Raw genomic sequence first — 27,044 nt, forward strand, 5'->3', positions numbered from 1 at the left:
CACACACACACACACACACACACACACACACACACACACACACACACACACACACACACACACACTCACACACTGCAGGTACATTCATGACCTGGTAAAGTGTCATATATTCAATCTTTGGTAAAAAAAAAAACGTGGAGCAACATTTTCCCCCTGATATGAAAAAACAAGGCAACAGAACTGTAACAAAGACTTTTTTCCTTTTTTTTTTCTTTATTGCTGAAGCAAGCACAAACAATAACTTCAAACATTCAAACCAACAATACTGCATGAGACTCACAATACATTTTGGCAGATTTCAACTCGTGTTCACTGATAGAAACACCAGGCTACAATTTAAAGTTCATTTCAGGAAATATTCAAACTTGAAAGCATAATGCAGTTGCCATGCAAAGACAGTGGCATGTAATCTGATTATGGATAAGCATGGGGTCTGACTGATCACTGATTAGTTGTTACAGTGGTTTTCTCTCTTGCACGTGATTTACTTGACTTTCTCTTGTGCTTATACGACACAATAATGTGATTGTTAAACTGCCACAAGTCAAAAATACAAATAACCAGGAATTGTTGACAGAATGATTGTCATGCTTTTAACTGTTATACTCTGGCTGTCGCTCTGGGAAGAATGAGTCACTGATATCTTGTTCTGCTCTGAGGATCCTGTGTGAGGAAACCAATATCTTTATTAATAGTCTATTTACCAATGCTTTATATATCAGTTATAGGTCGTTAAAAGAACAGGTTTTAGGTTTCCAGGTTTTAAAATAACCTGTTGACTGGTTTTATTGTTTCTATTTATAAATATGTTAGTTATAAATGTTGGTAATCCATTAATAACTCAATTGGTTATAAGACATATGGACTTCTTAATCAATAAAACATTAATCCACCCACTCATCATCTTATTTGAGCTCTTTAACATAAAAGAATGTTACCGCTGAGGATTGTGGGAATTTGATTTTTTTGCAGGTATTTGCTTATAAACCAAAGTTTTGGACAATTAACCTTTAAGGTAACTTTATTTACCTTATTGACCTTATTGACCTTTACATTGACACTAGATGGAAAGTTAGAGGATCACGAGTGTTGTTACGAATCAGTTTGAGAAGAATCTCTGTAACAAACATGATGGACATCCAGCTGTGATTGTCAATAGAGCTCACTCATAACTAAATGATGATCAACACCAGGGATCGCCAAGGTCTGCAGGCTTCATCCTCTGGGAACTATGAACCTCGTCTGTACACAATCTCACAACAAACCATCCAGTAGATGTTGAGATTCACTCAGGACTGACTGTCAAACCACCTTATAACTGATCTATAATGCATTCGTATGCTATTTACTAAGTCTTCAGTTGCAACAAATAAATCTTTGATAAGAGATTCCTGATTAGAAAGTGGCACCAAAACTGGGTCACTAGTATAAAACAGCACAGTTATGACTTAAAACTGATCGATAAAGCAACAGTAAAAGATGTATTAGCCACTACGAAATGCATTACTCTATTCATAAACCTTCTTCATTAACCTTGTTAAAGCCCTATGAGACAAATTGTTATTTGTGATGATGGGCTATACAAATAAAATTGTATTGATTGATTGAAGAGTCCCTCATTAGAAAGTGGCTAACTACTGAAACAAATTAAATATGTACAGGCTTTCTATGGAGTTAAAACTGTGACTATCATCCCAAAAAAGCAGTGAGTGTGTAGGAAACTATAACACAAATGCTTCTAATTGGGTGGGTCAGTGTGGATCAGTGTCCTGACGGCGATCTGAATTTCGTTAAAGCTGGAATTTAAAGTTTTTGAATTGGGGAAAAATGAGGACGAAATCTATCCCATGAGCTATCAATCATTTAAGCTGTGGTTTAATATGACATCTTCGAATTTCTTTATGAAAAAGATCAAAAGATCAAAACCAATCAAATCAATACAAATCAATACATTTTTTGTATAATATGAGCTGACTCATATACTGGAACCCTTTAACGTCACTCATCCCGGTCCCTCGTCTTTCTCTCACTCGGAACTTAAAATACAGGCGTGTTGAAGGGGAATGGAAGCACATACAGGAGCAGAGTAGCCTTGTGTTTGGTCGGGTTTGATTGATATGATGGGGTCACTGGTTAGGGTCTTACACCTGCTAATAGAAAGAAGAAGAAGACACATTAAAGATCCATTAGTTAAAGCATTCATCCATGTTGCATTTAAAAAAAGTATGATTTACCAACATTTCTAAGGTGTTTAATGAGATTTGTCTCAGAGCTTTCGCACCCCTACTTCTCTATGTGCATGTGTGTGTGTGTGTGTGTCTGTGTGCCAGACACAGTCCCCCTGGTGTTGACACGTACCGTGCAGCCAAAGCCAGGACACTTTTCTGTGTGATTGAAAGCTGTAACTTTGTCATTTGCCCTTTACTTCATTGCTCAGTCTATTTCTGATGAAGAAGAGGGGACGATAGCTATTTAGGGTTGAAGCTGACACTTGACAAACGCTTTTCCACCTCTATTGTTCACATTCTGGTTCAAGCGGGCTTGGTGTCAGAGGAAATGGGACTTTTGATCACGGAGACTGACACACATTTTTGTCATGAGTACATGATTGATATGAATGTGAAGTTCTCTCCCAGGCTGTAGGGCTACGTGGAGGGTCTTTATCATTAACAATGACTGAATAAGCCTTATGATTATTGCGATTTGTTTATTAAATAGTTGGTAATCCTCCCTAGCAGTTGGCTTTAATGTGAAAATCAAGCAGCTGCACTGCTTGACAGCTCGCCGTTAGTGGGCAGCCCAGGTGGCACCGGGTGAACAGTGCAACGCAAAGACATGACAGCCATCCCAGGAGTCTGGAGGTTCTTTATACTGGGAAACAAGGTCAGGGTGAGGGGCTTTTTAAATATAGACCACAGTGCCACAGAGCCAAGCTCCTGCCCAAAAATCTCCTGCAACAGATTTGATTTACAGTGAGCAGCTACTCTGGCACATGAAGGAAGGTTGGTGGGCTGTAGTGGTTATGAGTCCATAGGGGGATATAAATCAGTCATGGCATGCACACACCCCCCCAGAGAAGTACAGCGACCGCTCAACTAAACTCTGCTTCCCCGAGGATTGATCTGAACAAATCCTGGTTTAACATGTAGTATGTAACATGTGGTGGAGAAAGTATTCATGTTCTTTAATTACCTCCATTTGTTTTTAAGCAAGATTATACAAAAACTACAGGATGGATTACCACTAAACTTGGTGGAAGGATGGGACATGGATCAGGGAGGAACCCATACAATTTTGGTGCCGAATTTCTTTTAATTTTCTTTAACAAAAACTGATTTCTCAGAGAATATTAAATCAGACTTGTTTATGGGCCGATATTTGTGACTGTGTGACATTTAGGGCAGATCCAAATAAAGATCTGGATCTATAGAATTTAAATGTGGTTTCATGAGGGGACTGTTGCGCCTTAGTGGAAGTATGCACACTCAGAGTGACGTAGTTAAGTAAGGTAAAAACTTCAAAAAGTAAGAGACCTACTCCCTACTCCAAAGACATTACTCAAGTAACTGTCTGTCTTAAAACAATGACCGAGATGCCGATAAATTAATAATGAAATAGTTTTTGCTTGTTGAATCATTTCGCCGTATTCATTCTCTTTGAGTTCATGCTCAAATTAAATTTTTGTTGGAATTTAGCCATAAAATGATTGTTGAATGGGGATTGTAGATTTGACCCCCTTCATTTACGCCTTTTTCGGTTTTATATCATATTATATATGTACTTTTACTTTGACAAGTAAGTTAGAATCAAACATTATTTACAATCAATTTACAAACTTACCATTTGTGACAAACTTGCCCTTTCCTACAATTGCCACCTGGAGAAGATATGAGAAGAAAATATGAGAAGAAGAATCTGTAAAATTTTAAACTGTATAATGTTGTCAAATTAAAACAGTTGATGGTGTAGAAACAATTTCTCAAAAATATTCTGGGATACATTTCAAGCTTAGGTGTGTTAACTTCTGCTTCCTGAGAGTGAATAAGGATCGATATAAATGAAACAATACGAAAATCATGGTGATGAAAGCAAATAGATATGGGAGGGTGAATGTTGGGGACTGGTTTAATAGATAGACAATATACAATATACAATATACCATATGTCAGAGTTTACTAAAACACTCCCGTCTGAAAGAAAATCACATCACACACAACCACATGCGCTCAACGATATTATCCTCCTCACTGCAATGCAGCTCGTATCTTGGCACAAAAAAGCTGTGCACAGTGCAGCCAAAATGTCCAGTCACAACATACCAATCACATTCATGTTTAAAAATAATCCATGTTCCACATAAACAACACAATCAAAGCCAAGGAAAAACTATTAATGTCCTCAACACCACTCAGGGAACAAAGTAATCCAAATAATAAAGTGTATATTACAGTACAGTGTAAGTGAGAAATACAGAAATCTACTCTTTCATCACGTCAAAATCAATATTCACAGTTCAGTTCAGGCAGCTCAGCCAGAGACTTGAAAACCCAAATTTTACTTTTAATAGGAGATAATTAATGTTTACAGATGTGTGAGGTTCAGTTGTCCGAAAATTGTTTGGGTGTATCACATCCACAAGAGACGTCTGTGCTTCTCATTGCAAACCATGGTTACGTTTGAATATAAGGAGCAAAGGTGGACGGAGAATGTGGAGTTACAAAGGGAGTTCAGTCTCTCACAGAAACATCATACAGATTTTGACTGAATCACTTTTTGAATTGCCTGAACTGAGAAAAACAACGACAACCAATCGTATTTGTGTTGGGTGAAGATGTAAAATCAGTGTAATCATCACAAATCCGTCACACCATGCCTGTTGGAACATGCACTGAGTGTTACCTCTTTCACCATTGATTATTTAGACTGAATGAAACAAACAAACAGGATCATGTCACTATAGAATCCCTTAAAACTCGAACATGAAGGTGTTAAACACAGGAGGTGTGTGTGTGTTACCTTGGCAGGTGCAGAGCTTTTCTTGGTTTCCCACATGCCGCGCTTGTTACCAACGTCACCTGGTTTCACTTCCTGTCACAAACAACAACAACCATGCACCTTTTAGTCTCACACAGGGGAGGAAGAAGTAACTGCATTCTTTACCAGAGGGGAAGTACAACTATGTAAACATACTCCATTATAAGTAATACTGGAAGTATCAAAAGTAAAACTAGTCTTCTTGAGAAAATACTGTTATTGTCAGACAGATTTCCTCAAGGACAATCTCATCCTATCTTATCTCATCCCATCTCATCTCAATTTATCTTATCTCATCTCAACTTGTCATATCTTATCTTATCTCATCTTACTTCATCTCATCTCAATTTATCTTATCTCATCTCAATTTATCATATCTTATCTTAACTCATCTTACTTAATCTCATTTTAATTTATCTCATCTCATCTAATCTGACCTCATCTGATGAATAAATATTCATTGTGTGTCTGATTATTGGTTATAGTTGAAGTGATATGTATGCAAAGGGGTACCTTTATCAGTTTGAAGAGAGGAGCAGGGAAAGTTTGAGTGAGGAAAACTATAAGAAACAGGTGCATCAGCAAAGTGGAGAGAAAGGCAGATAAGAAATAAACAAGTAAACACACAGAGAAGAGAACACAGACCATTTAAAGAATTGATCATGCACCAGACTGCTATCCAGTTTCATCCCATCAGGGGGAAGCGTTGCCGCAAAAGTAGAGGCAAGGTTACAACCAACTGCTCCTTTGGCCAAGACGTTTGACACTAAAGATATCTCGCTCGTAAATGTCCACGTTAGAACAATGTCACACTTCATTCTGCAACCGTTCTGCTTATGGACACAGAGTAATGTCTCCAGACGACCTGCTGGGATTAGCAGCTGGTGTCCTACTTTGAGTCAAGGACACAGCGCCCGCCAAGTAAAAATGACCTCCTCTATTTAATGGCACAATACCATCAGTAAATAAACTAAACTAATAATTCCATGACATGTTGGTTATATTGTCTGTGTTGTGAGACAAGTGAATAATGTCTCTGACAAATGTGAAGGGACATGACCTTCTACCTTAGCCTGAAGGAGACTTGGAGAATGGAGTCGCAGTGAGATAAAAATACAGCATATAGTTTTTTTGGCAGAATCACAAAGATTGAGCAAACTTTTTGTAAGTGCTGTTTGTTCCATGGGCAGTAAAATAATCTGAAATACCTGCAGAGGTCAATTTGATTAACGTATAGAAAGGCATAGGAAAACCTGTGCATGTAGATATGCTGCTGTCTGAATCACTGCTTTGTGGTTGAACAGTTGTCTGCAACAATGAGAACAATATTCTTTGTATATTCTAAGTTTTCTTTCCACGTGTTTATGTTTAAAAACTGCAATCATCTAGCTTTAGCTTTTTTTTTTGGAGGGTTGCTTTATTTGCAGATGCTGTTACGTAAACTGTCCATGTGGTGTCACCACACTCCTACACCAACGCTGTTCGCTCCTGCAGCTCAGACATAAAGGCCACAGCCAACAAAAGGCTGGCATGTTGACGTGCAAATGAGAACATTAGCGTGTACTGAATATCAAGGGATTACTGTGTTCAAGTAACACTGGTGTCTAATTTACAATAGCCTGTGTGCGATGAAGACAAGGGTTTATCGGGCCTTACTGCCAGCTTTGCTGCTGCGGGTGGTGCAGCTGCTGCTGCTGCTGCTGCAGGTGCAGATGCAGGTGCCGACTTCTCTGGCTCTGCAGGCTTTGCCATCCAGCTGTTGACACGTCCAGCCACACCTCCTCTGATAACAGCCAAGTCCTGAGGGAAAAAAAGATCTCATGTACTCAGTCTCATGGTCCATCAGTGAACCTGTCCGTCCTTGATTTCTCAATCCTCCACCTTGTTGGCAGGGGCTGGACTTTCAGAGGAGCCACCGACGTTGCCTTTCTCCCACATGCTCTTGATGCTGCGTGTGCCTCCTGTAGGAATATCTGCCAGAGGAGACTTGGGGGATTTGCCTTCTTTGTTACCCTGTGGAGACAGAAGATGATTTCTATCTTTGAAAGGACAAAAAACAGCTGGACACTGAGCGAGGATCAATGGTGGAAACTACATTCACTCAATACTGTTCCAAAGGTGCTTGTTCTGACCTTGACTATTTCCATTTTATTTCTGTTTCCATTTTCTGCCAAATTAGTTTGACAGCCAAGGTTATTAGTTACTTTGCAGATTAAAAACAAGATGCATTGTTACTTAATCAGTGGTTCCAATCCTTTCTAATTTACCAATCCAAGCTGTGTATCGTTGAGGTTCATTGCCATATTTTACACGAGTTACACCAAAGACACATTTCCCCACTAGACTTTTCAGATAATTCCATTTTGTTAATTTATTTTCAAGTTTTATTCAATTTCATTTTATTTTCATTTGTGATTGGGCAAAAGATGTGAAATTATCTAATATTTGAAGAAAGTCCAAAAACAAATATTTTTTCTTTTTTTTAACAATACTTACTTTTTTACTTTCCTATTCTCTCACTTGTCATTCCTAGTTTTGATAATTGAAGTACATTTTGCGGATAATACTTCTTTGCTTTTACTTAAGAATTTTAATACAGGATTTATCTCTAATTAAGTTTTTTTACATTGTAGTATTGGCACCTTTACTTGAGTTCAGGCTCTGAGGACAGTGATTAATGTTGTCTCATCTCACCTGGAGTGCAGAAGTGTACTGGTCCAGTCTGTTGCCTATCTTGGACACAAGTGGAGTGTGTGACACTCTTGCTGCAGTGCTGCAAAGATGAACAACACAATTTACTTCAATAAGACACACCAACCCCTGGTTTATTCATTTACTGAAAAATAACCATTTATTTCTCACTTTTTCTGGGCTGATTTGCTCAAGAATTCTGCCTTCTCTCCAATCTGCACACAACAAAACATAAAGTTTTAAGTTATAAATAAGTCAGAGTCACTGACATGTGCACATAAGTTTAGACTCGGTCGAGCTGCCCTTTTTTTCCCCGCTTGTCTCAAACACGTTCTCACTGAGAGGCAGATCAGTCTGTCTCTGGGAAGGTCTCTCTGTACTGCTACTGATCATTGTACTGGTCAGGGCCCGAGTGATTGAGTTTGGCTGTAACAGAGCCAGGACACACACACACACGCACACACACACAGCTCAAACACACACACACCAAGCATGGTGTGTGGGATGAGGAATACTGTTAAAAATGAACCAGAACTTCTATGTACACACACAATTCTGAACATTCCTCCAAAAATACTCCAGCAAGAAAAGGCATCATAGATCGTCTACTGCCATATTTGAGTAGAGCTCAAATGGCAGACAGCATATTTTTATATTCTTGTCATCTATTAATATACGTCTAATAGCAATATTGAAAATAAATGAGCAAAACCAAAAATAAAGGGACGTAGCTGTGCTTTGGTTGCCATGTCTCTCAGCTGTAGAAAACAAATACAAACAGATCAGAGAGACAAACTTGTCGCAATGCTGAAAAGGAGTCGTTTCACCTAATGTGAGATGCAATTCTTTCCTGCTGTGAGTTCGATGATGTTAGTATGTTCATCTAATTATGGCAATTTCCAGTTCCTTGTTGTTTTTCTAGGACTCTGCTACAATAGCTCGTCACTGTTCAGGAAAGTCCCTATTAACTCAAACTACCTGATTACAGTCTCTCTGTTGAGGCTCCGTCTGAAACAGGGAAGTTTAGCTCAGACCTTCATCAGAGGACTTCAAATCCTACTTTTCTCATTTCCAAAACTCCCAGAATCCTGCAGAAGGGCAGCACACCCAGCGCTCATAAACACTGCCTCATCCTTTTAACAGTGTGGAGGTTCTAAATACATATATAACCAAGGTTCATTTACATTCATAGATAAGTAAAAATAAGTGAGAAAATGTATAATATAGTTTTTTTTTGTTTTTTTTACTGATGATGGAAACCCTGTAAAACATCTGTAATGTGTCTGAACCTCTGGTCCAAGACTCACCTTGGAGGAGCCTTTGGGACTGATAGCAAAGGAAGGTTTTGAGGTGTCCTCCTCTTTCTGTTTCTTCTTCTCTGCAGCCTCTGCCCTCCTCTTCTCTATCTCCTCCTTCATCCTCTTCCTTTCCTCCTGTTACCAAAGCCACAATTTACTGTCACATCTTCGGCACAACAATCAAATCAAACTAAAGTTAAGTGTTGTTTTACATCTCGGTTCCTTACAAAATTTCACAATGTGGAATATTAGTGTGGTATCATGAATTCCTGAGTCCATCCTGACCTGTTCTTTGGCCTTCTTGTCCTCCAGCTCCTGTTTCCTCTGCTTCTCCTCGTCCTCCAGGATCTTCTTCCTCTCCTCTCTCTTCTTCTTCAGCTCCTCCAGCTCGGCTTCTGAGCCCTGCTGCTTCTGCTTCATCTTCTCAAACTCCTCGCTCTCTGCGTCGTTTCGCCGGCGCTTCAGCTCCTGCAGCTTATGTTCAGCCTCCTTTCGTTCCACGTCGTCTCCCTTCGTGGAGGGAGCATTGTCCCTGCACAGGCAGTTGTTTAATGACCAACACACACATATACAAACTCACATGACCGGTGACTTGAAAATGATTTGAACTGTAAATGAACACTAAAAAAGTAATGGTTACATTGAGTCCATTTTCTCATAATCTATCAAATGTACAACTCTTATTATAAAGTTGTAGGAAATGAAATGAATGAGCAATAAAAAAAAATGACAAAGACAATCATACATGGAAGTGGTGTCAGTTAAAAACATTGTGTTGTATTGGAATGAGGTGTCTGGGAAGATTTACCTTGATGTCTTCTCTGTTTTCTTGAGCTTGTTCTCAATGAAGGCTCCGTTCTGTTTGGCTGGTTCATTCTTACAAAAAGAAAGAAACAATTTAGACATATAAAAACCGCACTGAACTGTAAAGCTTCAATTTTAGCTGACAGGTGTATTGAATTAATCACTTTTGCTTTACCTTTTCCTTAAGACCAAATCTTTTTAGCTTTTCCTCCTTAACCCAGAAGAGAGAAGAACAAGATTAATACAATAATGGAACGAAGGCTCAGTTGAGACACATCTTGTCAAAAACCCATAAAAAAGTGAAAGAAAATGAATTCAAGGCAAATCTAAACTCAAGACATGTTATGCTCTAACATCCTGGACATCCAGGATTTGCTTTAGAATAAAATGTCCCTATTCTGTTAATTCAAAAATTGGGACAATAAAACAAAAGGTTGAGTTCAATACCTCCTCTTTCTTCTTTTTTTCCTCCATCTCTCTCTTTTTGTGTTTATCCTCCTCCTCTTTTTTCTTTTTGTCCTCTGCCTCCCTTTTCCGCTTTTCCTCCTCCTCCTTCTTTTTCTTTTCTTCCAGTTCCTTCTTCTTCTTGTTTTCCTCCTCTCCCTTTATCTTCTTCTGCTCCATTTCTTTCCTCCGCTTTTCTTCCTCTTCCTTCTTCTTCTTTTCCTCCATCTCCTTTTTGTGTTTTTCTTCCTCCTCCTTTTTCAGCCGCTCTTCTATTTCCTTTTGCCGCTTCTCCTCCATCTCCCTGTTCTGTGTGTCCTTCTCTTCTTTTTCCTCCATCTCTTTTTTCTGTTTTTCTTCTTCCTCCTCTCTCAGCCTCTCCTCCATTTGTTTCTGTTGTTCCTCCTCTTTCCTCTTCTTCCTCTCCTCCTCCTCCTTTTGCTGCATCTCTTCTTCCTCTCTCTTCAGCTTTTCCTCCATTTCCCTTTGTTGCCTCTCCTCCTCTTCTTTCCTCTCCCTTTCTTCTTGCTCATTGTCAACATCAGGAACAGCTTCCTCTTCTTTTCCTTGATCAACCTCTTCATTTGTTGCAGCGTCAATCTCCTCCTATGGGATAATTTAGATTTATTAATTTAATTTAATTAATTAATAGAAATAAAGTTATAGGAAGAAAAGAAAAGATCATACATAATTTCTTGTGGCTGATGATTCCTGCCAAGAGAAAAAAATCCTCCAAAATATATATTTTTTGTTTTAAGTACATTATTCTCTTAAGAAAAAAAGCTGGAAACTCATCCTTACCTTTTCTACTTCCTCTTCATCCTTTTTCTTCCAGGAATTCATATCCGCCTCTGCCACCTGGTCCTGCTCCTCCTCCTTCTCTTCCTCTTCCTCTTCACGCTGCTGACTGCTGCTAAAGGAGGACGCCTCTTCCAGTGGGTCGTCTGTGCCATCACCGGTGCTGATGGTGGGGTCTAACTCCTTCTGTCTCTCCATCGCCTCCTTCATTCTCTGCTGCCTGCGCTCCTCCCTCTTGGCCAGGCGCTCCAGCAAAGCCTGGTCATCATCTGCACCTCCAGCACTGGTGGTGTCAGTGGTGGTGGAGGAGGATTCGTTCTCTTCAACACTGTAGAAACGTGAGATTGATATGTTCATAAAGAACCAGAGTCTGAAATTCAGTAGTTTAATAAACCAACAAATCAAGAATCGTTCTGCTGTGGAAATCATTCAAAGAAGGACACAGCCACTGGAAGCAGTTCCAAATATTGATATTCGAAGTGATTATCAATACCTAAATGCAGGTAAAGTTTAGTGCCAACAAAACAGAAGTGTGAGGAAATTATAGCTAACATAGCTAATATTTGATATTAAACAATAATAAATAATATAATGTTTTGCTGTTCTTTAAGTTTTCCTTATTAATCACAGTATGGACAGGGTTATTCGTGGCCTACTATTTTCCTCAAACTTTTGTTACCCAGTAGTGAACCATGTTGGTCCCAAGTACTTGCAAAACTATTTGGAGTTTAATAAATTTATTGTTTTCTCTAAAATATCTAATTCTTACTCCCATTCTCTTATAGTAGTCTTATAAGTATCAGACTCACTCAATTAAATCACAGTGCTGTTGGAGCATTATATCTTCAAATAGTGCACAGATTTCGTAATGATTTCCATCCCTCTCAGCTCGCTCTCTCAAACTACTCATACCCACTTGGAAATCTGCTCCTGCTCAAAACTATTAGTCTGCTCTCCTCTGCTTCAGTTTGAGTCATTAACTTGACACTTAGGCAGATTCTGTGCGCTCACTCACTAAACCGCTCTCCCTGTTGGTCACCTCTAAACTAAAAAAAGACTCAAGTCTTCTTCTCTGCTTTGATTCAGAGGCTAAACTCAGAGGTCTATATTTTTTCATGCCTAAGTTCCTCTGTTTTGTCCCACAACAGTACACTTCATAGTTCTTGTCCCCTCATCCTCATTGTACCTGTTACTGTTGATAGCATCAGAAGTACCAGACTCCTCAGGATCCCTCATCTTCTTCCTGTCCTCCCTCGCACGTCTCCTTTGCTCCCGTGCTTCCTCCTCGTCATCATCGTTGGTGTTACCCACCCTGAACCATCACGCAAACAGAAACACATTAATGTGTTGGTCAAACGATGAAAGACATTCCTACATTTTTACTCCATAATGAGACACACACTGAGGAAAAAATGTGTTTTCCTAACAGTCATTATCCAGTTACTGAAATTGAATCATTAACAACATGATAATTATTCAGGAGGAAATGTTTTTCCCTGAAATAGATGCTTGATATTGTTATTTCCCAATAAAAAAATGTGTAAACCAAAGTGAACATGAAGACAGTGGGAATTAACTTTCTTCTCAGAGCACTTGACCCTGTGTTGACCTGCATGGAAAGAGTCCAATACCACTATTCTCATCCATGTGTATAAACCAGTTTCCATTCTTTTTTTTTAACAAGTTTGTCATTTTCAGCCTCATTCGATGCTGCCAGATGTTACGTGAGACAATTAATCAGATTTTGTGTTAACACAGCTCCCTCAGGAGCTTCAAAAACGTTTTACATAAATGTTACTGTTACATCTCCAGATGAGCAACCCAAAGGATGTGAAACAAAATAAATGGAGAGAAGATGATGAGGGCATATTGGCCAACACGAGTGGAATAAACAGCTAATATTCAATGTCCCCAAAGGAAAAGGGAAAAAATTGAGACATATCCTCATGTTGTGTAACAGAAGTATCCGGCGGCCCTTGAAAGTTTCCTCTGTACCCTTTGAGGTATCTCGACCCCCAGGTTGCAAACCGCTGATATAAGCCATACGATCTCAAGAGACATAATCGAGACTGGAACCACAACGGAATGAGAACAGGCTATGAAATAATAAGAAACACACACTCTCTGTTTGTCTGAGATACAAATGTCACATTGAAGAAACAGAACAATTACCCCCTTGGAACTTATCATTGCAAAGAACATTGAATCAGAGCACAAGAGAAAGTGTGGAAAAAGAGAAAGATGAGGGAATAAGACATCTTTCTAGAAAGCTAACAATATAGGCTATTATGTGCCGATTATAGATGAGAGGCAATTGCCAAAAATGTTGCCCTCCTGTTTTCCCCTCCATCCTCTCACATCCCTCCATTGACTTTCATTCAACTGTGAGAACATTCACAGTGAGACTCTCGAGCGTGCCAGCCTGGGTCTTTCCAAGCATTACCAGGCTTTATGAGGCAGAGAGAGAGCTTCAAATGGCCCATTGATAGAACATGGGTATTACTTCCCTCTGCTCATCTTGAATCCGCTGCACAATGATTTACAGATGTTGGGAGAGGAAGAGTTGGATGAGAACCACAAGAATCCTCTCTGTCTTTAGAACAGAAACAAAAAGCCAAATGAGGCAGAAATCCAACAAATCCCCGGGCAAAGGTTCCTCCGAATACAGTGGGTCGCCTCAAGTAATCACTGAGGAAGTAATTCAATTAGATATTACTCCACCTCAAGCTGGAGACCTGCTGTGAGGCTGCTGTAAGAGTTTTACTGGTACATTTCCAGATGAGCAACCCGAGGGATGTGAAACTATGATAAATAGGGGGAAATGTGATGAGGGCTTATTGGGCAACAGGAGAACAGAATGAAATGATAGAAAAGCAACTGAAAACTCTCCAACTGACAGGGTCTATCGCATTCTGAGAAGGCTGTGTTGTGCTAAAAAATGGAAGTCACAACATTCCAGCGTCTGCAGCACTTCCTTGGGCAGCAGAGAGGAGCGGAGGATCTGGAGGGTGGCGACAGGCTGCATGGCAGACTGGGTTGGTATGGCAGAGCTGTCTGAGGTAAACAATTTCCTTCTCTGAGACTCCAATAGGACATCAATTGAATCCTGAACTGAAAGAAAATGATGCGTGAGATGTTGATATGGCCACATTTCACTATCATCTCTTGGTGGATCAAACCAATGGTATTTTAGATTTTGAACAAATCCCATTAAAAGAACAAAATACCCGACATGTTATAGGTTGTCTATCAATACTTTCTGACTTCCCCAAACTGTATTTAGCTATGTCTCAATTCAGGAGCTAGATCCTTTCGGAGGCTGCATTGGAAGACTGATATGAAATCACAGTGGCACACGTAGGCTGTCCCATTTCAAAGGCTCCTTCAAATGTGACCGACAAATGCTTTCTTTCGTCACCAAGAAACGAGGGCCCCCAAAGGGTGGATCCTTCCCGGCCCAACCTATCCCAGGATTCATTGCGCTTCAGTGAAGAACCGTTGTTTTAAAGAGGTAATGGCACCGGCAAGGGACGAGATGTCAAATGCTTGAGTGTCACTTTTCAACAGTTGAGAAAGCCAAGGGGCATTAAGACTTTCTCTACATGTCCAATTTCAGGGGTTTCACAGCAGAGTATTTGTTGGGTTCATTTTGTTTTTCAGCGGCTCTTAAACTGCTTGTACTTGTTTTTAAATATGTATTCACCAGTCAGACAATGAGTTACTGTTCATTTTTTCCCATCTCCTTACAATTTATATGTAGATTATCCAAGGATTAACATCAAATTCAACTTTACTCACATGAGTGCACATTTCACTCGTAGAGTCTACTTTATAACAGTGCTGTAATATTTATCTGAGAACAGAGAGTGAGGGAGAGGAGATGACAGAGAGTGAGGGACAATTCCAAACAGCAGCCCAGTCGAGTGACTCTGCAACGAGTGAAGAAATCACTGAAGATCATTAACCTGTCATCATCTGAGCTCCATCCAAGTCTGGTCTGCTCCAATCTGCTGCTCCATGTGGAGTCACACAGGCACTCACAAAATCACTCACACACACTAAGCATAGTTTAAAAGCGCAAGTAAAACTATTGTAAACGTCTCTAAAAGTGGCTCCTCTTGATTAAACCACTCCACACAACCCTGATGACTTCTTCCGGCTATCTAATAACTGGTAGCAACAGCAGATATGGTTTATTGAAGTCACACCCTGCTGAAAACTTTGAGGGTTGGATTGAAGATGATGAAGTTTGGTATTTTGTATTCCTTCTATAGTTGATTTTCAAAATCAGCTTTTTTTGGTCTGAATTTCACTCACTTTCCCAAAACAGTTTCTCTGTGTGACAAAGTGTCATGGTCCATGACGGTGTATTTATCTGCATGCATGTGTTTCTTTTGCATATGTTTACATGTTGTAAGAGCGCATACTTACTTTTCAGAATCAACACGCATCTGCTCTCTCCTCTGCCTTCTCAGCTCCATGCGGCGGTCAAAGTCATCGTCCATGATGCTCAAAAGATTCTCCTCACTTTCTCACTGAGAGACAAGAAGATGTTTCAAAATAGATAATTACTAATCAATCATAAATCCATCCATGCATCGTACATTTGGGATAATTAATAAGTAACAAAATCCCACTGTGACAGGGAAAACATGCTACTTTCAAGAAGACGCAGTAATCAAATTAGAGTAAAAAAGTGCAGGGAGCAACACCCAAGACAGCTTAATGGTGTAAAAAGTCACAAAATCCAGAGTCTGTTGGTTCACAATACCTGAACAGTAGCTGAAAGTTAGTCCATGGACAGCAGTGTGTCCCCTCCTTCATACATCAACTTCTACAGTCTGGTTTATATCCCAGCCGCTCTGCAGCACAGAGAATTCCTGCTTGTTCTTTCAGTAGCGTTTAACTACCAGAAAAGGCAAAGCCTGCCTCTGTGCTCCCCTCTCGTTCTCTCACAGGCTCCCACCTCCTCCTCCTCCTCCTCCTCCTCCTCCTCATCCTGACTTCTACTCTGTCTCCCTTTCTCCTCCCTGATCTCTGATTGCAGACTTGTTCAAATAATTTCTCTTAGTTTATCTTATCCTGCTTTCTTTGCTCTGTCTGACGTGCTGTAGATCTTGTTTAGTCCGTTTTTATTTATTTTTTTGAAACTCTACTTGCTCCCCTGATGCCCTCCTGTTTTCTCGAGGCCATCTTGTTGCTGATAAGCTGATGCAGAGATATTTCATATGAATTTCAGCAAACTTCAATAAACTAAAGCATTCAAGCATCCTGTCATGAATCAGTAGTACAACATTACCATGTATCATTTTATATTAGGTGTTATCTTCAGAGAGGGTTGAGATTTATTGTCAAGGAGTTAATGACTTTCTGAAGATGTTTTTTGTCAAGCTGACCTGCAGCATGTTAATGCTTTGAGCTCATTTTTACCAACGCTGTTTCCTTTTTACTGTTACACTAATTCTAACAAACAGACTAATTCTATCAGTACATAGCTGTAACAGTTTAGAAAAAACTAATTCGATTATTATCATTCATCTTGATTTGAAATATGTGTTTTGCTGCCGCTCTCTTCTCTTACATTTGTTCTTGTTCATAGTTCATAATCATGATATCACATCATAATCTTGTGCACCTCTAATCCCCAAAAAGAGTTGCACAAGATTTTAATAAACCTTGCTCTATATTTTTATAAATAATGTTTTCATCATTAATGATAAAATGGGCTCGATCACATTCTTACTAAAAGTTAGAAAAACCTCTAATGTTTGTCTAATAAATATGATGCTATAGAGCAGGCAACTTGTTAGCTCGTCTTATCTTATTTCAGTTTAGCTCATCTTGGTTTATATTAGCTTATCTTAGCTTATCGTAGTTTATCTTAGTTTAACCTATCTTAGCTTATTTCAATTTAGCTCCATGATGCTATCTTAGTTTATCTTAGCTTATTTAAGCTTAGCTCAACTGAGCTTATCTGAGGTTAGCTCAATGTAGCTTATCTTAGTTTATTTGAGCTAAGCTCATCGTAGCGTAGCCTAGCTGTATTGCTTAGCCTCGAAACAAAAACAGAAACAGCTCACACTACTCTCATTTGTTAAACTGATACAAAAACCATGTATGAATTTGTCATTTTAGTCTAAAACAAGTACCTTTTTTATCAAGAATTGATTATTAAGCTTTGAGGTGCTGTAAGGAAGATGTTGTTACCTGTGAATAGAGCCAAGCTGTGTCCACTGTTTCCAGTCTTAACTAAGCTAACTTGGCAGCGGTGTCTTCTCATCTATCTCTCAGCTGCAGCTTTTCAAACTAATCATTTAATCATGGATGCAATTCTCGAGCGCCTCTAATAAAATAATAATACATCTGTGTTTTGGCCTGCTCTTGTAGGGTTCAATTCCCAAAGTTGAGCCACTTATGTAATATAGTAAGACCATAAGATCATGTGCCAAGACTCCAACTGCATAACTCCCTGCGCCTGAAACCACTAAGATGCATTATCTCAAGTGCTCAAAGATATCGTGTTTGAAGAAGTCGAGTGCATAGACTTGCAAACAATATGCAGGTTCATTCACCTTCAGCCTTCAGAACATTTCCAGTCACCATGTGCTTACACCCAGCTTTATAAAAACATCTCATGGAACATTTGCACAATAATCAGCTGCCATCAACCATCAACTTTGAAAAGAAAGTCTGACAGCAGCGCCAACAGGCGCCGAACACTCTCATGTCAAAGTGCAGAGGAGCCAACAAACACTCAGAAAATCATTATGAATAAATAAATAAACATTCAAACTAATTTTCTTTCATTTAAATTGTGAGAGCAAATACTTACACTCCAGGCACAGAGATTCATTTTGAATCATGTTAACAAAAGATGCAATAACTACTTGAAGAAATAAATAAATAAAATAAAGTTCATTGTAGTCTAATATTTATCAAGTAGTCTGATGATTCACTGTAATGAATATAGACCTATATCTCTGCAGTCAGATTTTTACTTTTGTTGAACAAAAGGTAGTAAAATCCACTTATAAACTTCTCAAAAATGTATAAACAAGACAAAATTTTTCATATATATAATCATTAAAGCAGGTGTTGCTAAACCCATAGACATCCATGAAGTGAACTTTCGGCTGAGCTCATAATTCAACATACTCTGCCTTTAACTTACACAGAGAGTTGATGAACAATAGAAATAGTACAAATCCCCACAACCAAACCATAACCCTCCTGCGCAATTTATAACACAACTGCAACACACTGAAAGTGAGACTAAAGATGTAGTTAAGGAAAAAGCCCTCTATCAAATTCACACACACACACACACACACACACACACACACACACACACACACACACACACACACACACACACACACACACACACACACACACACACACACACACACACACACACACACACACACTGAATCATTTGACATCTAAGAACATGCTGAAACAAAGGGATGTGGATATGTTTTCTGACCTTCCTCGTGAGAAAACCACCTTCTCGTCCTTCTCCTTCTATATCAATCTATCTTTCTATCTCAACATTAGAAGCAGTGGGAGTCCATGTGACATGAGCTCACAGAGTCAAGCTGACATCACACTTTATTTCGTTTATATCATGCACTTGGCTGGTTATCTCCCATTACACTGATGTGACCCACCTGCGGTCTGTTTATGTCCCCACCAGTTGAAACTAAGTGTAGCACAGCATTATAATATATTCTTACCTGCATGAGTGAGTTTTATGTAACTCTCTTATTAAAAAGGCTACTTCAGTATCGTCCCTTTATTTTGGCATCTGGATCTTCAGGGTGGAAGAGGAGCCCACCAACAGTGAGCAGTGGATCACAGGCAGTTTGGTTTTCACTATGGCTGATACCATATACAGTCACAAAGGCTTACAAACAGAACATGCCTACAGAGGCCTTTCTCTAACACCCACTTTACATCTCCAACAAGAGCTTTCCTAGAAAAGGGCGCACTCGTTTAAACAGTGCCTCTAAACAAAACAGGGAAGAGATTTATTGCCACTCATATATCTGCTCAACAAAACAGTTTTAGAGGTGGTTGTTACGAACACAGATACTATAATGATCTGTGGAGTTCAGGAACTCATTTAAATTTGTAAATTTAAATGCTGTTTACCTGCTCATTTTGCTTTTGTCAATAATATAATCATCCACCATCAGCCCCTATCAACAGCACCATTTTGACATAAACATAAGATTAACATACATTTCTTACAAAAGCATTCATGCGAAAATTCAGTTTTCCAGTTCTAATCTATGGACGTGAAACACTCACATCTTCACTGACTTATTTCCTTTTCACAATCACACATAATACAAAGATATATCAATCACTCTCCTTGCAAATGTTCATATATTAGTAATGGACCCTATAATGCTGCAGACTGACTGACCTGCAGGCGAACACCTCACACACACACACACACACACACACACACACACACACACACACACACACACACACACACACACACACACACACACACACACACACACACACACACACACACACACACACACACACGTCAGATTTGGAGATCCAGCCCTGTTTTTATTGGCTCAGGTCCAGCCAGGCTGGCAAAGGTCTGCATTTCTAAAGTTTAACAAATCACCACTCTGGAAGCAAGAGGGAATTAGTTTTCTACACACACATTTACAGATAATCACTGGAGAGTTTCCCCCTAACAGTGGCTCCATCAGTCATCAGACAGGTGATTTGTATAAATTAGAAGTGTGTTGCTTGCATAAGGTAATTCAAATGCAAAAAAGCCAACGTTTATATGTGGTGCCCCCTCTTTTAAGAATTTTATCTTTTTGTTGTAACTTGCCACAAAAAACCCCACATGAACGGTGCCTGCAACAGTTTAAAAATTATACATCAGTTACTGGTTAATCTTGTTTTACCTCTTTACCTCATCTCTAACACTGACCAGATGCTTCTCGTGAATATTTATGTGGATGTTTGCAAGAGTCACGTAAAACAGCCCTGACAAGGAAACAATTCTGCTTTGCTGCTGGGAGCATGTACTGTGACATGTGGACTGGTGAACACTGGTCATGTATGTGTTCCAACATTTGAATTTAAGCATTTCACAGCTATCAGGAGCAAGCTGATATACACATGTGGCCTATATTCTGAGAGAATATGGGTTTTAAAGACAAGTCATTTCTATGCATTACATACTGAGCAAGAGCCAGGATGCAATTAGCCAAACTTAGCATAAAGTCTGCAGGGGGAACAGTGAGCCTGGCTCAACCTCCCAGCTACTTCTTTGTTTGTGGTTAGTATTGGTTTCACATTGCAATTCCAGGAGCGCCCAAAAGCATTTTGTGTAACATAGGTATGGCCTGTCGTCATCACCTACATGAGCTGCACATATACTTGACATTGATTGGTTTGACGGGTGTGTTTCTAACGTTGGCGTGCTTTCAATTCTGCAAGAATTTCTGATTGAAATGCACAAAAGTACAAGTAAAACAGGTTCCTTTTATTAATTTAGTTACTACTCTGTTTCTGGACAGAGCAGCAAGGCCTCTGCTTTTTTCCTTCTACTTTTCGGTCCTGTCTCAACTTCCTGCAATTGCTCCGAAAGTCCAAACTATCTATAGAAGTGTTTTTGCACTGCAAATAACCCAGACTGTTTTGGTCAGATCAAACTTTGTCCATTTGTCTGAACCTTGGTCTGAGACTCCACACTTTGGTTTAGACTAAACTGAAAAGCCTGAAGGTCTGGACCAAACCAGGTGTGAAACTTCACTGAGTGAAATATTGACATTTTATGTCTCTGTTTGCCCACAAATTATTAAATAATATTTAAAATATAACTTAAACAACCCCCTCCAGTTTTTATGCCAACAGTCTAATCACCTTATGCCTCCTTTTCTATATTTAACACTTACAGTAGACATGAGTGTTATTTCTCCTACAATGTTGAGCTATATTATTCTAACCTGGTGCAGACACAGAAGGTTCAGAGACTTTTGATTCATCCTTTTAATATACTTGCAAAATTTAACTGGGAGACCTTGAGAGAGTAATCAACGAGCACAGTTCTTAATAAAACTTGTTTTGCTTTTGGAAACATCCAGAGCCAGTGCCACTAAAAGAAGTTAGATCACAGTGAACCCACATTTGACTCTTTTGTCTCTGAAGCTGAGGATTTAGCCTGAGAATTCCTCTAGTGGTCCACTGACGGTTATAATAAGTCTTCTAGGACATTAGTGCTTGGCATGCAATACAAAAGTTAAGAGACTCCCACTAAAGACCCATAATTACATCAATTGCATGGTCCTCCTTTGTGTTTCGATTCATCCCAGCATTGTGTACATGCCATGTGCTGTTTGTATATAGTCTGGCTGTGTAATTACTGGCCTGATGATGGCGTCTTTCTGGAGAGGTTGCCAATGTATTAATAACACATCAGAAGAAAAGGCAGAAAAAAAGAATTAGTTTTAATGGCTGATTTACATTTGGTCTGGCAGCTTACAGCAGACCTCACATCTTCTTTCAGGAAACATGCAGGCAGCTGGATATCAGTCTGTACAACTCCCTCTGTCTCGTAATCAATCAAGTACGACTGGTGGGTGTGACGAAAAGGAAGCAAGACAATAACAAATGAACTCTTTGTCCTTTTTGCATGGAGCCATAATGTGATCATAAACAACGGGCGTCTGCTTCGGAGCAGCCATTTTCAGTTGCACATTCTGTTAATATAGTAGCAACCACGACTCGCTTTTTTAGCCAATTAGCTCACACTCTTTTTTCAGGTCTGTGAATTTTTCATTCTTTATTATGGCTGTTTTTCACTGATGTTACTGTTACTGTATAATCATTGTGTTACTTTACTGCAAACTACAAAATGATCTTAAAAATAACTGAAAATTATCATCTAAGGTGATTTGAGTAATTTTACCAAATATAAAAAATCTACTAAATCTCTAAAGTACAGTGTCAGTAAAACTGAAATTTATTAGAAAATGCAACTAATCAATCAATTTAGAAAAAAATGACAAGTCAATGATAATGAAAACTGCAATTTGCTGTGGCCCTATATTAGATAAGTGAAAGCAGACCCTTAAAATTGACTCCATAGATCATCTATTAAAAATATTTTCAAAGCTGCAGGAACAATTCAGCGAACATGGGGGTATTTCTGCATCTTAAGAAATAATGCACCTTGAAGTGAAAGTGAAATGTTTGTGTTGTGTTGCACAGACACGACTTGTGTGCAGGCAGCTCACAGTGTGTAAAATGGGGTGAATATGAACCTCATTATAGATGCAACTCTCATGTCATTGCGCTTCTTTGTTCGGCTTTAATCAAGGTAAGAAACAAGACTTTGGTAAATCATTATGAGCAGATGAGAGGGATTTCATTTGGAGTCTGTTTGCCTGCTGCACTAAATTCCTGGTGCCCTGCCTGTGAGAGATGTTTGACTTGTCCTCCATCCAGAACAGTGGTATTGTGGCATTTATTTTGTAATTCTGAACCTTTTGAATTTTGGTCAAATACAGAAGCCAAAAACGCAGTCACTCGTTCTGTGGATGCAAAATGTTTAGCAAAAAGTTGCCCACAATCCTTTGGGCCACAAGCAGAGTGTGACCACAAGAAACCCAATACATTTAAACTCATAGCAGCTTCCACATTGCGTTAAATCTAATAACAAATTCTTACAGCATCTCATCTGCTTTGTTGATCATTTATCAGCCTGCTCTTGCAAAATAAGGTAAAGTGCTGAAACATGAAGGTAAAGATGCTTTGGGTATTTTTACATGGATGAGTTCTTCCAGACAAACTAACAACACCACCCTCCTGGTTGTTACGTTCCAGAACCCAGAATCTGAGACAGGGTTTGAGCCGTTGATTGATAAATTGCAGTGGTTTGATATTTTGAGTCTTTAATTATAATGTCCTTGATGGATTTGGGTCACCAATGTAATATCTGCCCTCAAGATTTGTATGGTTCACCATGATCATCCATCCTCCTCCACAGACATGGCTGATCCCTGAATAAATACCAGTCACAGAGCTCCAGTCACAAAGTCTGCTCAGCGAGATATTCAGCGGGCTTCCCTATGGTTTCACATCTTTTTTCTGATTTGGGATCAGTACCATTGAATTGTCAGCCCAATAAATGTTTGGATGGTGTCATTTTGGTTTCCAGTAAAGACTCCAGAGGCCAACTACGATCTTAAACCTTTATTACCTCCGCCAAGTACGTTATATTTTTGTCTGCATTTGTTTGTTTGTTTGTTTGTTGGCAGGATTACACAAAACTGCTCAACCGATTTCAATGAAATTTAGGGGGGGGGGGGACGTGATCCAAGAAGGAACCTTATTAAGTTTTTGTGAGAAAATGTGCTCAACTCACTGCACAGTGAGAGCAGAGGTGTGTCCATGAATGATTTTTTCATCTCACGGTGTAAATATTTGACTTTTGGCTTTATTATACTGGCTAGTGTTTTATAAAGAATTAAAAGTGATGTCATGGTTGCTCTCACTGTAATCTGCACTAATAAACATACAAAATATATACAACATAGAGGTAATTCTATACCCCCAATCAGAGGAGATTCTTGTTAAAAGATAAAGGAAGTGCTTCAACACACTCAGAGACAAACAGATGCCAGAGAGGCGTTTGCAATGAATCAAGAAGCCGCAGCTGCTTACTCCACATGACCAAACATGGTCACATAAGAAAAAGTCCCTGACCAGGATGCAAATTCCTTTCAGTCTACCAGCCAGGACGTGCACGCTGTAGTGCTGACCTTTACTGCAGCTCATTAAAATGTTTGTTTGGTATGAAAAGGAGGGCGTGTCGATCTGCAGCTGATAACCATCAAGTGGTCGAGTGAAGATTTGGATACTCAGTCGGGCTCCTCGTTTCTCCTCAGTGCAGCTCAGCTTTGCTTTAATAAGCAAAGGACACAAGGAATCTATCATGCACTGGCAGATGAAGCTTGAACCAGGGAAATGTGTTGTTCACTTGCTGTATTCTGTCTTTTATTATGACAAATTTGCTCTTAGTGATAAATGAAACATAACTGAGTTATCTTTGGATATGTTTAATGAATCCAAATCCAGAGCTAAGTAACAGTTTCCTCCTCGACCAGGGGACTCAATGGAAATAGATACAGCTATGTGCACTCCCTGCTTTGCATCCCATCAGCTGAGACAGTGTACTCGGCCTCCTTTTAAGGAAGCACACAGCCAGTGTTAGTTGTAGTGTCCCAGCTTGGCAAAGTGCAAGGCCGCAGACACAGAGCATGGTTTACTCTAGGAAATACCTGCTGCTATACAAATCTAAGAATAACTGCTTTCCATTGTAGTCGCCATGAGTCCACTTTCCATACAGTGCTGCTGGGAGGCAAACTATCATCACCGTCGTCATAGCGATGGTGCAGGAGCAGGTGGACGTTTAAACAAATAAACCCTGCATTTCAATCGTTCCGAGTGCGAGCCAGAGGAATGTTATTCCACTTTGCATCTACTAAGTAGATTTGATGGCAGACTGATTACTGATGAATGCCTTCATTTATGTCAGAGCCAGTAACGTTCACCTCTTACCTCTCCCGCAATTTGCTCATGTGGAAAACCATTTCCTCTCCTGTGTAAAACGTCCCATCTGTACATCGACACAGCAGCCGGCCTTCCTCTCTGTCAAATCACGCCACTTCTCAGCAACAAGGACTCATTTGTGCTCAGACTAAAGCATCAGCAGTGTGATTCAGCCCTGTATCGGTTTCTCATTTGGCAAATTTGACTTCTTTTTAATGACTGCCTTGAAAAGTCTGTTTAAAAAGTCATCTGCCTGTGTTTGTGTGCACAGGGCAGCTCGTACCCTGCTCTCTCCGGTCAAAGACAGTGGTGTTTGGATCAAGCTGATTTAATGCAGCTTTTTACGAGGAACCTAAGTCATCATGTCATTAGAATAAATCTATGAACTCTTCTTTGGGTAGATTTATAGAAGCTTTGAAGTCAAATCTATGTCATAAAATACTTACACTTCATTCACAAACATTTTTACTGGATCTCTGCACAGCTGCATTCTCTCTGAGGATGGTAAATTATCCCGAGGATACTCAGCAAACCCGGAGGGACGAAATGAGCCCATGGTCATGAACTCCAACTCACATGTGATTGTAGCCTTTATCTCCAATACCATCTAAGGAATAGGAGACTGACTTGGCATGTCCACAGGCAGCAAACAGCTCCTCCACAGCCCGTTGTCAACTCTTTAGTCTTAAGACAAATAACAGTATTCACTGCTGTGTTTGACAGTTCAGATGCGAGCACGGAGCCTCGTGGAGAGGGAGAAGAGGAGGAATTTGGGAGTTTGAAACCATTGATTTTCAGAACCACCAAAATTGATGTTTTCTGCTTGTTATTACTTTGCGATTGGGGAATGACAAGTTTGCCGTTTATCTGTCAGACCCTTTTAGAAATGAGCAGGTCCTGCCTTACCGAAATCATGTCACAAATGCAACGTGGATACAGAGCCTTCTGATTCCTCTGCATAAATATACTAAACTATATGATTGTTGTTTTGTCAACTTTACAAGCATCTTTTGAGAACTTAAAACAAATGACAATGACAATTGAAGGAAGAAAGGAAATTATTGCTTTTAAGTTGTCAGTATAAATAAAGAAAATAGACAAAGGTTTAGCTTCATATTTCATGTCATTTTGTCTATTCACAAGCCTGTGCACAAACGTGCATAGAGGTGAGTCATTTTAATACACTCTCCTGCTGTTTTAACATCTTTGTGCAGACTTTGTTCTGCTTAATCTGTTTTTGGACTTTTTTTTCCTCATTAAATATCAAATGAGTTGTATTGATGATATGAAACATCAACTTTTCAAAACACATCTACCCTGAGATAGATGTAATCAGACTAAATAGAATGGCTTATTTTTTCCAAGGAGTGAGGTATTTATACCATATATAACCCAATTTATTGCAACAGGTTATTTACAGTGTTTTGAATATAGAGCTCTTCCCAATCTAATCCAGTTGGTTAGTTTAACCCTTACACCCTGTGGTGACATCAAATGATGTCTTGACAGCATCTAAAACTACAATACACAGTGCCAGCCTTATTCTGCTCAAATTCACCCACATCACTCGAAAATAATAATAACAATAAAAACATCCCGTTTCAGCTGTAAGAGGATAGCATCATAAAACTTACCAGGCCTGCAGACTGAAGTGACTGTTCCTGCTCGAAGTCAGGGGAGCGCGTGCCCCCGGAGGTTTATAAACACTGCATGAACAGCCCCGCCTGCTCCGACTGCAACTCAGTGATGTCCACACTTGGCCAGTGTGTGTGTGTGTGTTCAGGAACTTATGCCATTTATTTATCCAGTTTATACACACAATTATATATGAGATTAATTATAGTAATTTCAATCTGATGTAGGTTCTATTATGCTAAATTAGCTAACATTCACTGAGAACATTTTCTGTCTTCTCTCCCTCTCTGGAGTGAATGCATGCATGGTGAGACATTAACTCACACGAACACCTGAGAGGCCTGGATGATGCACATCCACAACACAACAAGGCGTATACATTACATGTGACTTCTCAATTCCATACAGTCAAATGTATTGCAGTCGCCTCATAGAGCAAAAATCATGCTGATCGCTGCGTCTATTTTAGAGCAATTTCATCCAATTAGAGGTTTTCTCCCTGGCTCAGCCCCTCTGGTCTGGACAAATTACAAGAAACCGTTTAGAAACTCAGAACCACTCCTCTGCATCCATCCGTGGTAGCTGAACAGTCTCGGCTGTTTATTGTTTCCAGTGGGCTCGAGGAAACCACAAACCAAATTGCACGCATATCTGTGCTTCCAAAACAACACTGTTGTTTGTTTTCTAATTTGTTTCTATTGCTCCATCACTGAATTTACACTTAACCGTATATCACTGTGACAT

At 39.5% G+C, this 27,044-nt stretch overlaps 1 protein-coding gene across 1 annotated transcript; it reads right to left on the reverse strand.

The window, feature by feature from the left end:
- Positions 1 to 193: 193 nt before the first annotated feature.
- Positions 194 to 26,966, reverse strand: LOC118110040 (caldesmon). Its single transcript, XM_047340000.1, has 17 exons — positions 26,300 to 26,966; positions 15,501 to 15,604; positions 12,256 to 12,381; positions 11,073 to 11,397; positions 10,959 to 10,982; positions 10,275 to 10,877; positions 10,003 to 10,038; positions 9,832 to 9,899; positions 9,309 to 9,555; positions 9,033 to 9,158; positions 7,897 to 7,940; positions 7,729 to 7,807; positions 6,916 to 7,047; positions 6,691 to 6,834; positions 5,017 to 5,088; positions 3,841 to 4,923; positions 194 to 2,150 (listed from the first exon to the last, which is right to left on the reverse strand). Exons 2-16 carry the CDS (start codon positions 15,572 to 15,574, stop codon positions 4,915 to 4,917), a joined length of 2,109 nt encoding a protein of 702 aa, XP_047195956.1. The 5' UTR covers positions 15,575 to 15,604; positions 26,300 to 26,966; the 3' UTR covers positions 194 to 2,150; positions 3,841 to 4,914.
- Positions 26,967 to 27,044: the final 78 nt, after the last annotated feature.

Source organism: Hippoglossus stenolepis, chromosome 5 (genome assembly GCF_022539355.2).
Source record: "Hippoglossus stenolepis isolate QCI-W04-F060 chromosome 5, HSTE1.2, whole genome shotgun sequence".
NCBI classification, from domain to species: Eukaryota; Metazoa; Chordata; class Actinopteri; order Pleuronectiformes; family Pleuronectidae; genus Hippoglossus; species Hippoglossus stenolepis.